The sequence below is a fragment of the Lissotriton helveticus genome, chromosome 8, assembly GCF_964261635.1.
Source record: "Lissotriton helveticus chromosome 8, aLisHel1.1, whole genome shotgun sequence".
NCBI lineage: Eukaryota > Metazoa > Chordata > Amphibia > Caudata > Salamandridae > Lissotriton > Lissotriton helveticus.
The window spans coordinates 1572171690-1572189077 of NC_136069.1; the positions used below are offsets into that span (position 1 = coordinate 1572171690).

General features: G+C 48.0%; 1 protein-coding gene across 1 annotated transcript in view; it reads right to left on the bottom strand.

Moving 5' to 3' along the window:
- POLD3 (DNA polymerase delta 3, accessory subunit) overlaps window positions 1-17388 on the bottom strand; it is a 102841-nt gene that overhangs the window by 17229 nt on the left and 68224 nt on the right. Inside the window, exon 10 of the mRNA XM_078658579.1 lies at window positions 15050-15147. Within this exon, the coding sequence (XP_078514705.1) occupies window positions 15050-15147 (98 nt within the window). The remainder of the gene's footprint in view (window positions 1-15049; window positions 15148-17388) is intronic.

Genomic DNA, 17388 nt, shown 5'->3' on the forward strand with positions numbered 1-17388 from the left:
GAAGCTGCGCGACGAGCGCCGGACGAATCTGGACCACAGTAGGGGAGAGCGATGAAGCTGATGCTCCCTCCCGCCTGATCCCCCTAGAAGCCGGCCGTGAAGTGAAACACGAGGAGGCCGGCGGTGCACTGGTAGAGGTGGCCAGAGGGAAACGGCGGCCCACGAGGTACCGGCAACATCAGAGGGGGCGTCACGCGCCCAACTTGCCAACACAGGGGGGGTAAAATCCTAACACCAACCCCTGTCCCCTGGGGAGAGGCGGCTGAGGAGGCACACTCTCGCACCCCGACAACGGAGCGGCAACTGGGGTGGCACTGACTCGGAACTATCGAGAGCCAGCACAGTGGACTTCCGGCCCGGCGAACGCCCGTCCATACCTGCGCCGACGCTGTGAGGAGGTGAGAGGCACGCCAAAGGTGGAGGAGGCATTGAGCGGGACACCCGAGGCCGTAGGCAACGCCGAAACGGGGGACTAAGCTTGGTCGCCCTGCCCTGCGAGACTTTGAGGACCCTGGTGACACATCCCTCCCCCTTCACCCCTGAATCTTTTACCCACACGAGACTCCGACAGGGGGGTAACGTGGACTATGTGCCGAAACCACACGCACGCACCTCGTCCTGCAGGCAAATCCCTGTGTAGACGGACAACGTCGCACAGAGCTTGAACGCTCCGAGTCTAGCGCTGGATACAGGGGGACATCAGACGACCCGGAGGTTGCGGTCAGAGAGGAGAATAGGTGGGCCGCGTGAGAACCCTCGGGAAACGATAGACACACAGCATAAGAGTGAGGCAGGCCCAGGAGGAACCATGACGGGCAGACAAACATAACTCCACGCAGGCCAAGCTTGACAAGTTTGCTTACGACAGACACAATCCTCCCCGAACGGAAACTCAAACTACACCGGGGAAAACGCCAGAGGGAGAAGGATCGAAAAGAGCGACGCTGGAAGACGTTATGCGTGCGCTGGCTCAAGTTCAAGCTACGGTGGGGACCACGGCCACGGAGGTCACGCTGATTAGAGCAGACTTTCAGAAAATGAATGAACGAGTGAAGCAAGTGGAAGTGGTAACGAAATCCCTGGTGGAAGACGTATCGGATCTGCAGGTGGCGATGGAGAAGATGGTAGCTGAAAACCAGTCCTTACCAGAATATGCAGTGACAACGGCAATGGCGAGAGCAGCTCTAGAGAATATCCCCATGCCCACACTCTCCCCAGAGGAGGGGGCTGAACTGGAGGCAGATATCACGATGGAAGAGATCCAAAGGGCGATTCACGCAGTCAAGCCGGGCAAAGCGGCCGGGCCCAATGGTGTCCCGATAGAGTGGTTTCAGTCTGCAGCGGACAGGCTAAGTGGACCTCTGTTGGCAATGTATAATGATAGCCTGGAAAGGGCCATCCTTCCGAAGGATCAGAGGGTGGCATCTATAGTCGCAATCCCCAAACCCGGTAAAGAGCCGGAGGAGTGCGGGTCATATCGCCCTATCTCCCTGCTCAACGCCGAGCTTAAAATCTTGGCTAAACTCCTCGCCACTCGGATGATGGCCTTCCTACCCCACCTGATACACCCAGACCAGTCAGGTTTCATGCCTCACAGGAATACCGCCCTCAACCTGCGAAGGGTACATAACGTACTGGCAAAGGCTGATACGCTGACCGAGAAGGCGGTGATCCTGGCGTTGGACGCTAAAATGGCATTCAATATGGTGGAGTGGGGATACCGGTTTGAAGTCCTAGAACGTATGGGTTTCGGCCCGAAATTCGTGGCCTGGATTCGTTTGCTGTATACCAAGCCATTGGCCCACGTGGTTGCAAACGGCCATATCTCCCGGACGTTCCGCTTAGGGCGAGGCACCCGTCAAGGCTGCCCGCTCTCACCATTACTTTTTGCAATTGCATTGGAACCCCTAGCGTCCCAGATACGATCCACCCCATTGCTGAAGGGGATTGTCTGGACTGAGGGATGGGAAGACCGACTGTCGCTGTACGCAGATGACATGCTGGTGTACCTATCGGAACCGGAACGGGGGATACCGGCACTGCTGAAGCTTTGTGACGAGCAGGGGAGGGTGTCGGGGTATACTTTGAACTGGAGCAAGTCGGAACTCTATGTACTGCAAGGCCCGTCCCCCGAGTTGGGTGACACGTGCCCTCTCACGACGGCGGGATCTTCATTCCGATACCTGGGGATCCATGTCACGAGGGACCCAGCGGAATTCTACCACAAAAACCTGTCGCCACCACTGGAACGCCTTAAGCAGGATGTTAAATTCTGGGCGGCGCTACCACTGACACTGTTGGGTAGAGCGGCACTCTACAAGATGATGTCGCTGCCCCGGTTCCTGTACGTCCTAGAGAATACCCCTTACCCGGTCCACAATAGATACTTTGGGAGGGTATCCGCTGTAGTCGCTGGTTTACTGTGGAATAACCGCCCGGCAAGGATAGCCCAGGCTAAACTGCATAGGGGGTGGTACGAGGGAGGAATAGCGCTACCAAACCTGCAACTCTATTATTGGGCCGCCCAATTGAAATCCATAAACCAGTGGCTGCATGTGCCTCAGGCCGACCCGGCATACCGGGCGGACAGACTGCAGTTGGGTACCAGCACCATCCTAGCCCCACTATATGACATGAGGAAGGTGCGTACACTCGTCGGGCCCACGAAGCTCGCTGTGACGTTGTGGCATAAGGCACAGGCGAAACTGGGATGGAAAGGGACGATCACGAAACTAACCCCTCTATGGGACGCAAGGGCCCTGGGTAATTTGAGGAGCAGTAAGGGATTCGCATCATGGGACAACATAGGTCTGTCCACGGTAGGAGACTTGTGGGACAGAGACACTGTAATCCCTTTCGACCAACTGCGACAGCAATATGGGATGGGGCCCACGGAACAGTATCGATATATGCAAGTGAGACATGCTTTGCTGGCTGCCATCCCCGACGGTATGACAATCCCAGAAGCATCACCCATGGAAGACAGGTTACTTACAGACTTCATGCAGGAGCGAGCAACCTCCCTCACATACCGCAAACTAGTAAATAACCTGGTGGACCCGACCATAGCGCTGAAAGCTAAATGGGTGGAGGAGGTGGGGGATATAGACGAGTCGGAATGGAACGAGGCGTTGGCGGCACCCAAAGAAGTAGGCATATCGGCGAGATTCCGCCTTGTGCAACTCAAGATCTTGCATAGAGTGTATTATACACGAACGTTGCTCTACACTATCCACAGAACACAAAACCCATTTTGCCTGCGAGGGTGCGGGGAGGAGGGGACACTGTTCCACACTTTATGGGACTGCTCCCACATTCAAGAGTATTGGAGACAGGTCATGAGAACTATATCACAAACTTTGGAGACGTCACTGACTCCCGAACCTCGGAAATGCCTACTCAACATATGGGACCCCACAGACCTCACCAGACACGGGCGGCAATGGGCCACCTTAGGTATGGTGATTGCCAAAAGAGACGTAGCACAGAAATGGGGGGCGGAGAACACCCCGACGCTAACGCAGTGGTGCACGAACATGGACGGGGTTATGCTTGTAGAAAGAACAGTGTACACAGTTAGGGCATGCCCGCGTAAGTGGAACAAGATATGGCTCCCATGGAACACTTTCAGGGGGGACCTATGTGAACCACTGGAAGAGGAAGAACCGTTGACATCGGACGAGGAAGAATTGCTAGAGTAGAAGGAAGGGGGTCCGTGGCTCCTAACTCAGGAGGGAAGTTAACCGTAGAGCGGGGGAGGAGTGGGGAGGCACACATGGCAGCGGTGGCACAGGGGGGAACACCGACCACAAAGGCTGGGCTCAGGGTGGACTACAAACACTGGGTCTGCGATAACTGATACGAGGAAGATCAACCAGGAATACACAGGGGCGCAGCGCAAAATGTTGGAATTATTGGGGACCGAAAGTGGTAACTACTAGTTGGTTTGAATGTTCTAGGTTATACAATAATAAAAGAAAAACTAGACCTCTATGATTCGTATTGCGATGCAGACACGCCCATAGGGGTGACAGTGACCTGCCGCCGCGCCCCAGGGATGGCGGCTAAACGGCTGTGTATCGAGTCGAACAACATGCATACTAATACGATGGCGGCCGGCCCCGGGGTTGTAGGCCAAAAGCTGTGTAAAGTGATTGAATGAGCAATAAAGGTCTTGGGGGAAAAAAAAAAAAAACAGTCCTTAAGAGAAAAGATGGACGATCAGGAAGGACGCTCGAGGAGGAACAACGTTCGAATATTGGGGGTTCCGGATTCAGAAGGTAAAGGTGCCATGGACCTCTATGTGGAAGACCTGATTAAGACACACCTCAAGCCCAAGGGACTTTCACACTTCTTCTCGGTGGAACGGGCACACAGAGTACCCGGAGGACAACCAAAACCAGGAGCCCCACCTAGACCGTTCCTTGCGAGACTCTTAAATTTCCGCGATTGTGACGCAATTCTGCAGGCGGCGAGGGTGTCCCCTGCCGTCCAAATCCAAAATTCCACGTTTGCCTTCTTCCCGGACTACACGGCAGACGTAGCGCGACGGAGGAAAACTTTCCTGGAGGTTAAGAGGGCGCTACGAACCAAGGAACTGTCCTACTCTATGCTATTCCCGGCGCGACTTCGGGTGGTGGCGGAAAACAAGGTCTGGTTCTTTGACACACCGGATGCGGCACAAGACTGGCTGGAGGGCTGGAGAACTACAGGTCACTCCCGCCGCCCACGCGACAACACACAAGATCACCGGGAGGGCAGCCAGACGAGATCGCAAAGGTCAGAAAGTAGCGGACTGCCTAGGTCACCAACGCAGGGCTCCATGGGAGCGGAAGGAGGTGTAGAATCCTAAGTTCCCGGTGTCATTAGAAGATTTATCCACTGCAGAACCACTGCTGATTGGGCGCTCTTGGACACTGGCCTGGGAAGCACGGAGGAGTGCAGGGTGGCCGCCCACTCCGGAGGACACTCCACCCCAGCGTGCAAGTAAACTGTTGAGGGGTTGGGTCAAGCACTCTGCTATGTTGGGGAGGCGGGCGGTTAAAAGCCCGATCAGCAGGGAGGCAGGGAGGGGGGAAGGGGGGGGGGGGGGAGTTTGTTTGAAAGTTTTTGAAGATACACATGTGAGGTCGAATTTTGAACTGTTGACGTTATACTACATGGTCCACACTGAAGGCAGGTACACCCCGAGATTGGGACCCAGTTTTCGTTACTTTCGACACCGGTTCGACGATACACGACTGTACTACCAGTACACCTGAAGGGAGATTTGGGAGCTCGCGGGTGGGCTCTCTACGGCTGATGACGTGGAATGTAAGGGGCTTGGGAGATAAGATAAAGAGGGGATTGGTGTTACACGCAGTAAAAAGGCAGGGACCGACCTTGGTGCTTCTCCAGGAGACACACCTCACGGGGGTGGGGGGGGCGACTAAGGCCTTAGACAGAAAAGGATACAAAATGGCAGTGCATTCGGAGTTTAACACAGGTTCAAGGGGCACGGGAATATTAGTCAAGAAATCTGCACAGTTTATTATACTTAGCACTAAAATAGATGCACGGGGTTGCTTTGCAGCTCTTCAGGGACAATGGGAAGGGAGGCTCCTGAATGTGGTGTCAGTATACATTCCCCCGGCGCTGCACTCGGTAATGTTGCCGGCGCTTGGGGAGTTTTTATTGGAACTACCCGAGGGGGACATACCGTTGGGTGGGGATTTCAATGCTACAATAGACACCAGGTTGGATAGGTTCCCGGAGAGGCCTCAGAAGGGGGGGTACCTCCCGATTTCAGGCATTCCTAAATGCGATGGGCTTAATAGACATTTGGAGACATACACATCCTGCCACGAGGCAATACACATATCACTCCACGGTGCACAGTAGCTTATCGCGGATAGACTACTTCCTGGCGCTAGGTGGAGGGCTACAACACGTAGACACCGTCGACATACACCCCAGGGGAATATCAGATCACTCAACAGTCACGCTTATGCTCTCCATGCAAGGAAAGTCACGCAAAAGAATTTACCCAATACACGCAACATACCTTAAAATTCCTAAGGTGAGAAAAGCACTTAAAACGGCAACTACACATTACTTCGAGGAGAACTCTGAGTCAGTGCAGTCCTCTGCTCTCTTGTGGGAAGCATATAAGGCGGTGTTGCGGGGACAAGCGATAGCATCCATAACGGGTCACAAGAGGGAGCGACAGAACGAACTGGCAGAGTTAGAATTGGCACTGCATGTACCAACGGAGACACACGAAACAAACCCTACACCTGACACCGCCCACGACATGACCCTGCGGCAACAACAGTATAGGGAACACATGCGGATGCACTCAGTCAATCAGATAACAGAGACGACACACAGAATCTACGACATAGGCGACAAGGCAGGGAAAATGTTGGCCTGGCTAGATAAGAGGGGAGGTAGCACCAAGGGTATACAGCGGATCTGTGACGGGCGAGGGGCAGAACACACAAGCCCCGAGGAGATAGTCGAAATCTTAGCAGAATATTTCCAGGGGGTGTACACTCCTACTACTGAAGTGACGGCAGAGAAGGCACGAGCATCCCTGGGTCACATCCCCATTCGGACGCTAACACCGGAAGCGACCGCGGAACTGGAAGTAGACCTCACAGAGGAGGAAATACAAAGAGCAATACACGCACTGAAACCGGGTAAGGCAACTGGACCAAATGGCATCCCGATAGAATGGTACCAGGCCACGTCGGAGAGGCTTAGTGGACCCTTACTGGCCATGTATGCTGACAGTCTGGAAAGGACTGAACTCCCGTTAGATCAGCGGACAGCAACTATTGCTGCGATCCCTAAGCCCGGGAAACCACTGGAGGAATGCACATCATATCGCCCTATCTCACTGCTGAACGCCGAGGTTAAAATCTTGGCTAAGCTTCTTGCCACCCGACTGATAACACACCTTCCGCACCTTATACACCCCGATCAATCGGGTTTTATGCCACACAGGAATACTGCCCTCAACCTCCGTAGGACGCATGGCGTGTTAGCTAGGGCTGCATCCTTGCAAGACCCGGTGGTCATACTGGCCCTTGACGCGAAAAAGGCGTTCGATATGGTGGAGTGGCAATACCTATTCGAGGTCCTGACACATATGGGATTTGGCCCAAAATTCATCGCATGGGTCCGGCTTCTGTACACTAAACCCCTAGCGCAGGTGGTGGCAAATGGACATCTTTCTCGACCATTCGAGCTAAAGCGAGGGACCCGACAGGGTTGTCCGCTGTCGCCACTGATCTTTGCGATAGCATTGGAACCATTGGCGACTCTAATACGCTCCACTCCGTTATTGAAAGGAATCGCCTGGGAAGAAGGATGGTAAGACCGCCTGTCCCTCTACGCGGACGATATGCTAGTGTACCTGTCGGAACCAGAGAGCAGCATACCAGCGCTGTTGGCGCTGTGTGATGACCAGGGTAGAATATCTGGGTACACTCTCAACTGGGCGAAATCAGAGATATATGTCCTACACGGCCCGCCCCCCACACTATGCGAGGATTGCCCCCTCAGGATGGCAGGGTCCTCCTTTCGATACCTGGGGGTCCATGTCACTAAAGATGCAAATGAGTTTTTCCAGAAGAACCTGACACTACCACTGGACCGACTGAAACAGGATGTTAAATTTTGGGCAGCGCTGCCGCTGACACTGTTAGGTAGGGCAGCACTTTATAAGATGATGTCCTTGCCCCGGTTTTTGTATATCCTTGAGAATGCGCCGTACCCAGTAGCGCCGGGATATTTTAAGCAAGTAGCTGCGCGGATGACCGGCCTTATGTGGAACAATCCATCGGCGCGCATCGCACAAGCGAAACTGCACAGGGGATGGTACGATGGTGGAATAGCACTACCGAACCTGCAGTTGTACTACTGGGCCGCCCAACTGAAGCCCATTAATCAATGGCTTCATGTACCGCAGGACGACCCGGCTTACAGGGCGGACAGGGCGCAACTGGGTACAAACACCATGCTAGCGCCTCTTTACGAAAGGCGGAAAATAGGCACGCTCACTGGACCAACGAAACTTACCGTATCAATATGGCACACGGCACAATCGAGACTAGGGTGGAGGGGGAAACTCACTAGACTCACCCCACTATGGGACGTGAGGGCGCTAGGCAATCAGACACAGTAAGGGGTTCACGCGCTGGGATACCATTGGAATATCCACAATAGGAGATCTGTGGGAAAAAGACACGGTAATCCCCTTTGACCAGCTGAGACAGCGATATGAGTTGCGACAAACGGAATTGTATCGCTATGTGCAAGTGCGACACGCTCTATTAACAGCCATTCCACGTGACACATCACTTCCAGAAGCGTCTCCCCTGGAAGATCGTCTCCTCACAGATTACATGCCGGACAGGGCAACATCACTCACTTATAGTAAATTACTGAATAATCTACCAGACCCGACAGTACACTGAGAGACAAGTGGGCCACTAAAAAGGCTGCTTTCCAAGATAGATGTTGCAAAGAAGCCTTGTGGCTAGGTTCGAAAGGAGGTGACATTAACCTGGACAGAACCAGGTTCAATTCCCAAGGAGGAGAAGGATTTCGCACAGGGGGATAGACTTTCTTCAACCCCTGGAGGAAGTCTTTAACCACCGGAACCTGAAAGAAAGAAATCTGATGAGGCGATTTCCTGTACGCCACTATGGCTGACAGATGCACTCTAATGGAAACATATTTCAATCCAGAAGTTGCCAAGGAAAGGAGGTATGGCAGGGTTACCTCCTCCTGCCCTTTAGTAGGATCCAGATGATGATCCCTACACCATAAGTAAAACCTCTTCCACTTGAACGCATAAGACGCTCTCGTGGAAGGCCTCTTAGCCTCCTTTAAAATGTTCATGCATTCGGGAGGCAAGTTCAGATGTCCATATTGCAGGACCTCAGGTGCCATGCTGTTAGGTTCAGCGATGGGAGGTTGGGATGCAGTATCCTCCCGTCCATCTTGCTCAACGGGTCCAGCCTGCAAGGAAGTCGTCTGTGTGGACACACAGAGAAATGTAGAAGGTCCGGGTACCACCGCCGTGGCCAATCCAGAGCTATTAAGATCATCTCCATGTCCGACCTGAGGAGCTTGGACACTACCTTCGGAATCAGAGCCAGGGGAGGAAACGCGTAAGCGAATGTTCCTGACCAATCCATCAGAAGAGCATTCCCCTGCGTCCCTGGTCGGTGGAACCTGGACGCGAAGGCGTGGCATTTGGCGTTTTCGTCGTCTGCAAACAAGTCTATGGCTGGACGACCCCAGCAACGAAAAAGCTCTTCTACCACCTCGTCGTTTAGCACCCAGTCAGGCTGATCTTCGAAGTGCCTGCTGAGTGCGTCTGCTTTTACGTTCAACTCGCCTGGAAGGTGCACCGCCACTACTGTGAGGCCTCGAGAGAGAGGAGCCAGTGACAGATTGTTTGAGCCTCTCGGGAGAGCGGGCGAGATCGTGTGCCTCCTTGTTTGTTCAGATAGAACATGGTGGTTGTATTGTCCGTCTGAACTAGGACTGAGTTGGACTCGATCGCTGGAAAGAAAGCTTTGAGAGCTAGAAAAACCGCTCTGAGCTCCAGCATGTTGATGTGGTATGTCTGCTCCTGCGCAGACCACTGGCCTTGTATTTGAAGTGGACCCATGTGCGCTCCCCAGCCTTGCAGAGAGGCATCCGTCACTATAGACTGGGATGGAAGAGGTTGGTGAAAAAGTACTCCGACCCGCACATTCTTTCTCCGAGTCCACCATTTGATTGCATCCTTCGTCGCTTGGGAAAGAGTAATACGATCTTCCCAATGTTCTGTCGCTTGGTCCCACTGGTCCTCTAGAGCTTGTTGCAGAGGACGCATTCTCAGCCTGCCGTTTGGAATGAGGAAAAGAGTTATTTGGAGGAACGCTCTTTGGAAACGCACGGAAACGAAGCTTGTATCCATTGCGCAGTATATTCAGCACCCACTGATCCTTTGTGATGCTGACCCACTCTGCCAGGTGTTGTGAAGCACTTCCTCCCACTGGAGTGGGCAACGGCGCCAGAGGAAGCCACTGCTCAGGCCTTTCCTCCTCTCGTGGCGTTAGAGGATTGTTGGTGACCTCCTCTACCTCTGTTGGCTTTGTTTCTCAGCGCCGAGCCAGACGCTGATGTTGAAGGATCTTCACCGGAGATCTTCCTCTGGATGACCTGTGAGCCAGGCCATAAATGCGAATCCTCTCCCTGTCTTTAAGAGTTCTTCCTGACAGGTGTTCACAGTGAGGACAGGTGTCTGGATCATGATCTTCAGGCAGACACAAGATACAGACGTCATGATTGTCTGATTTTGCCTTCTTGTTGCCACAAGATGGACATTTGTCAAAGAGTGAAGGCATTCTCAGAAGAAAATGTTCACTAAACTGACTAAAAGAGACAGTATCTTACTTGACTAGCTGTTAAATGTCAAAGTAAGTGTAAAAATAGACAAAAGTGAAGTATTTTTCTGTCAGAAAACAGAAAACTAGTGGAGCTGTGTAACCAGGATCCTTCCTGAAGGAGCCGGAAAGAACAACTGACCTAACTGTCACCCCTGAGGCATGATGGGATACTGGGGGTCATGGGTGCCTTAAAGGCACGGTGTCAGTTTATTGCTATGCAGTTACAGGTTAGCTTTTCAGTCTTTTTAGACTGTGTGTTTGCAATGCAGCCTGGGAGCTTTCTACGCTTCCAGTGAGTTATGAGAATTTCTACTGCTTTCTGAGCATTAAAACAGTTTCTAAACAAACTTTGTTGTTGTTTCTCATGTTTCTAATGCTTATTATTCATGTATGGTGGAAATTCTACACAGCATATTTCAGCTCTGATTTTATTTGGCTGCTATTGCATGTTTTATATATATATATATATATATATATATATATATATATATATGTATTTATATATATATGAGTATATATATGTGGGGCACATATGATATAGTGTTTCCGGGGTCCCGCGCATGGGCGGGAATATTCTAATGCTTATGACTATTGATGAGGATCCCCTGGAAGAGAAGTGGCTATTTTCGGCAACAATTCAATTCCAATCCCAGCATTGCAGGGCCTTTCAGCGATTCAAAGCACTTCAGTTGAGAAAAAACCTTCCTTACTTGGCACTACTTTCTCTTTTTCCAGATGCAATTAAGGAGTGGGTTGGTGTGTCTCTCAAATGGAAACTTGGAATGAAAAAAAAAATCCAAATACCATGTTGAAGTCACACAATTGCAAGCTAGGAAAGGGCCCAGATATGGGCAAGTGGTTACAGGAGTAAAATGGGCAACAGACGACAGACTGAAACAAATTGAATATAACAGCTTTTTCGTTCCTTCTCAGTGAAACATCTGGTTCGCGGAAAAGCCATTTGTGTATTATGAATAGAAAACATTTAGACAGTCAGATACATAAAAAAGTTGTTGATGCATGATCAAAGAGTCCCTGGGGATTTAACCAGGGATTTGAGGCATTTCTGTTTAGAAAGCGGTTTAATTGCACAGGGTTAATATCTTCTAGGGGTATCAAAACAGGACTCTTTAGGACCTGTCATTGTGATTTGGATCAGACTGTCTTCTAATGCCTGAAAAAATTGTGGGAGCTGCCAATGGTCATCTCATTGCCTTGCGTCGATATCAAACACTTCCCAGATTCTTCAATTGCCCATGGGTCTAGGAGTGGGCACTCTTGCTTTTTTCCTACCGTAGGTAGACAATCCGGTGTATGCGTTTCCCCATTCTTCATGATTCTTCGATGTCTAATCCATGTCAGGAAGGACAGAGCGCAGTGGTCGCACTAATGTCTAAATGCTGGCCTGTGTAGTATGGGTTCCTCAGTTTGGAAATAGATGCATTTTCTCAGGTTTAGTCTAACTTTTCCACAGCTGGTACTGGACCTAGAGATCTCCTCTCATGAGCTGGTACTTGAGGGTCACCTACCGCTGATAGTTCAGTGAGTTTCCAGGGGTTCCTAGGATGTCCCTAATCTTTGCATGAATCTCTCTAGTCCCATGTATATTTCTGGGTTCCATCTATTTACACTAATGCTCAATCTGGGTGTGTGGAATGACTCATTTATGGATGGTGCTTCTACAGGAGAGGTAGTTAACCTTTGAGTTTCACTTTATGGGACTAAGACTTACCATTTTAACAGTTATAGGTATGCTACTCAAGCTGGTCATACTTTAGTTAAAGGTGAACCATTCTATTCTTTTATGTCTGTTGTCCTTTTAAATGGTTTCAGATACAAAGGCTTTAGATGTAGGCAGAGTTTTCTTCCCTATGAAGTACATTTCTATCTCATCAGATATACAAAATATTTTTTGACCGCTTCATTGTATGCAAGATTTACTAATGATGCCACATTATGGAGGGTTACATGTTTCTAATGTTAGGAAGCACAGATGTGTGCTTTCAGACTTCCTTTGGATACTCAGCTTTTGATTGCTTTCAAGAAGCCTTTTACCCAAGTTTTGTCACCCACCTTGGCAAGATGGGATTAGGGTCTTAAAGGGAGTGGCAAAGAATTGATATATAAACCGTAGGAGCTCATTCGAGAAGAATTCTATGGCATCAGAGGGCTTTTTTATATTCTGGGAGGTAAGGAAATGTTATCATGACGGCAGACTGGTTTTATGAATCTACTTTTACTACTTTATTGACAAGTCGATGCCTCACGCATCACAGTAAGTAATGGACAGGTTTTGAACTAGTCATAACGAGACTCGGATCTTGCTAAAGAACTTAAAATCTGCCTCACTACTGTGAGAAGAGTCTTAGAGTTCGATCATAATTGAGGAGGTTAATATTATTTTGTTTCTGGCCTCTCACTTTTGGATTTGTTTTTCTTTTGTAGGGTGATCCTAGGGGACAAAGTCTGTGGATTCAGTTCTTGGCACCATAATGTTCATGGTTGGTTTAGATGTTTTACCGTTTGTATAATCATTATATTGTTCTGCGATCTTCTGTGTTTTCTCCATAAAGAAGAGGAGGATGAATGTTGTCGAGCAAGGGATTATCACAAAAGGCCTGCTTCACATTTGAGGAGCTGCGTTTGACCTCATCAATCAGGGAAACTTAGAAAGTCTGTGGAGTTTTAATTTGGGGCTTTTTCTCATCCATTTTCAAATATTTTCTGCCATTTATTATTTGCTATTAAAGGAGCTGCAGAGAAGATGTCAAGTTACAATTATTGCCCCTGTCTCTTTAATAGGATTTAAACTTCCAATTTGATTAGGGATGAAGATTTTGCATCAGGCCTCAAGAAATCTACTTGCCCACTCGCTATGGTGAGTTAGATTTTATCAAGGTGAGCTATTTTTAGGGCCTATTGGTCGTTCTGGCGAGCCGACAAAGAACTAGTGTTCTGTTCACTCAGAAAGCGATTGAGCAATAAAGATGCCTTTAAATCTTGTTTTTAACTGGTCATATTTGCTCTGAATTCAGAAAACGAGGTCAAATGTCAGCTTATGTCTCTTTACAATTTGCTGCTTATTTTATCCTGGAGATGATGTTTACTTTTCTTACTCTGATTGAAAAGGTAAATGATTTTGTAACATGAACTGCCTGACCATTGTGCTGTACGAACAGTGAAATGAAAGGCTTTTTTTTTTTTATAACGCACATTTAAATAACTTGTAAATGGACTAAACAAACATTTCAAACTACATTTCAGTAGCTATGAAAGCACATTTTTGTAACATTGATAACATTTTTTGTAATAGGCTGAAAACAAATCACTTTACTTAGTGATGTGTAAATGATAAATATTTTCGCTGAACCCCTATTTCCACACATTGTCTATACGCTATATAGTTTTATACGTACAACTGCCTATTAGTGGGAAAGTTTGTGGCCATTTCAATTGAAAATGTGCGGTTTGTAAATCATAATCCGCTACCACATCATGCTTTAGTAATACATTTATTACTAGTGAGTTTTTAATCAAACAGAGAAACATTCCTGCCCTGCCCAGTGACCTAAGAGTAGGCCTGGGCGGAACCCTTGGAATTCTGTGTATGGGCGGAAATAGGCAGACCGTGCTGCTGGCACTGTGGTTTAGTGCCGGGAGCTCGTTCTGAACTGAAAAATCAGAGCGAACGGCCAGAGGACACAGCTTATCAAGTTGATTTTGTTGTCGTTTGAGTAGATTTTCTACTCGAGCAGCAGCTTGCTGAACGCGAACGTCGCTATATCCCATGACTGCCAGCGTTTGAAAACTCTCACCACCTGAAAAGAACACAACAGGATACCAAATGTCGCTCGTAAACTTCCCATTAGCGAGCTGCGCCTGAGAAAAAACTCTGGCATGCAGCAGTTGGCGGAATTTCACCCGAACTCCACGTTACAAGTGTAACGCAGAGTGGCCAAAATTCCGCCAACTTCGCCGGCAGAGCCTAATAGATCGCCCAAACCTACCTAAGGGGCAAGTCAGGGGTCATGAGTACCCCATTTACGGACTAGATTCTTATTATACATGGAGCAAAAGTTTAGTCTGTAAAATCAAACAAAAGAGTTTTTTATACAGCACAAACACTGAACTTGCATGTTTTAAGGTGCTTTCAAACGTGATAAGGAAGAAAAAGCCAGCTCTGTAAAACAAAATATTTGCCAGGAACCAACAATTTGAAATTATATTACAGGTCAACTACATTACAGTTAGGTCGAGTAGATTATTCAAGTCACTAGACCTGCAGGTGTGGTAATATTTTTATGATGTCATATCTTTTGCTTTGAGGCCTGTGAGACAACCAATTGTAATGTAAAGATATGTGCAATAGGTTCTCACACAGAGTTCATGCCTATATTCCTAATTTAGATGGGACATTGTAGGGGTTTTTTATCTAAAAAATAATGCTTTTTTAAATCTTTTCTTTTTTTTAAAGCTTTTTTCTATTTAAAACCTCCTCCAAGTCTTAAAAGTTAATGGAGAAAATAAATTCTCCCTGGTTTCCTCTACATCTCTCTTCTAGATGATTGCAAGTGGTGTCAGCGAATCTGCAACAAACAGCCTGCAGTGTGATCTCTTACCTCAGCAGGCTGGGACTCTGGCTCCACCTTCACTGAAGGCTCCGGCGGTGATGGAGGCTGGAGTTGTTCTTCCATGGCTACGGGTGAAGCGGGAGCATCTACCACAAAACAGGGAAAGGTTGAACATGTAATTACCTGAGCCAGATTAAAGATGATTCAGATTAAGATGACAGTGTAGCTCAACAATTGAGCAAACAGATGATTGCAGAGAGACACAGAGGGGCTGATTAGGATGCCAGTAAGAAATCCTCCAACCACAGGTAGACATCCTTTGTTTAAACTTTGACCGCCTAATTACAAAGAATGTGGTCGGAGTTTAAACTGGCCAGTCTTTCCGGCTGGATTCTGCCAGGCCCAAAGAGCCCGTTGGCCAGTCGGAGGTCGCTCATAATCCCTTTAGGGCTGTGTTTACGCCATTGGGATTATGATGTCGGTTTCAGACCGGCTTTCCATGTCGGGCTTTCTGACCTGTCTACTGTTATTATGATATTTATCCAATTGTTCAAAATTGTGTAATCAAAAAAACGAACATTGTTATATTTTGGCCATTAGTGGTGGTTACTTGTACAACATACACCAAAAATCACAGTACGCATATTAGGTACAACAGCAGGACTTATCCTGTGGCATACTGCTTCGTTTTTAGAAATAATACCACATTTTGAAAAGCTTCAACCTTTCTTTTTAAATAAAAATTGTGATTTCTGTATAGTTTTTTTGTGAACTAAACATTTGTTAATTTATGCATTTGTTTGAAACATGCTTGTTTCTGTATTTTTTAATATTGTGTTGAGGTTTGAACTGTAGAAATTTCTTAGGCCAGGGTCCCCGGCTTTCGTTAGTGATTCAGCGGGAGACCACATATGCAAACAGGTTAGGAACCGGTGAGTAAAGGGGTAAGATCGTGCTGCCTGCATTGTGAACTGAGCACATCCAAGCGTAAGCATAAACAACACAACCGTACAGAGGAAGTTCTCTTCTGTAACAGTTACCGCAAATGCGAGGACAGGAGGCTAAAATGCATTGGCAGGTTTTTACATGGATTCTTATGATCAGAGATTTTTCGTAAATAAAAATGAGAAAAGACAATCCTGATGGGCTGTCAATCTTTCCCTACAGAAATGTTTGTTAATCAGTATCCCCAGACTAGTAGTATTTGTATGAAAGCTGTGTCACCTTTCCTGCTTCTCAAGGAAAACACCATCTGTACGGAATGAGTGGTGCCAAACAATCCGATGCCATTCCTGCGGTTGAGCTCATAGCCTGGTAAAAGGGGAGAGAAGTCACCCTCATCACTAATGGGGGGAGACGGGTGTTTCCCCTTTCTGCAGACCCAGGGACTGTTGGACTCAGTGTTAAGCTCTGCTGGTTTACCAAATAAATGTGCGCGCTGAGATGCTGGTAAGTGAATGAGGTAGGTGACTTGGGTAACAGCCACGTTATTCAGTATTGCCAGTCTGTGGCAAGGGGGATATAAATTAAACAAAGTCACAGTATTACAAATACTAATACATCTGGGCTAGTCGATGCATTAAAGATGCTGCTTTAAAATGTATTTTAAAAATCAGAATCACTTTTACATTGGCTCCAAGGGACAGACTGCCAGCCGCAACACACAAGGAAATGGAGAGCTAACTATTTATCACAGGATAAAAAGATCTATTGCTCCGCTAGGAAAACATATCAAAAACTTCTTCTACAACACAAAACTGATTATTTTTCGGCAAAGATTTTGAACTCTTTGAATAAATCAAAGGAGATATTCGATATAGTGAACGATCTTTGTAATGATGATAGGACAGCTCCCCCTATAATTCCTACACAAAAATTATGTGACTCTTTGAATGAGGTTTTTAGGGAAAAAATCGTCACCATAAAACAGAATATAATCAGCTCTCCCACTCCAACTCCACTAGATGATATATTTTATAATCCCCTTACACTAGATACCTTCTCTTCTATCGATCCTAAAACCTTTTCTGAACTCCTTGTGCGTGTAAAATCTGGATCGCCTGATGATATCTGCCCGCCCCACATTTTTAAAGAAATAGGACTTGCCATTCCTCAAAGTATTCTTCCTTTATTAAATGAATCACTTGCACAGGGCAAGGTACCTAGTAGGTTCAAGCGTGCTCTGCTGATCCCCTTAACTAAAAAATCTGGCATTGACCCACATGACCTTACGAATTACAGGCCGATTTCCCTCTTACCCTATCTATCAAAAATTCTGGAAGCTCATGTCTCTAACTGTCTCTCAAATTTCATTGAATCAACTGAATATCTGGAACCGAATCAGGCAGGCTTTCGTCCATGCCACTCGACTGAGACAGTGATACTTG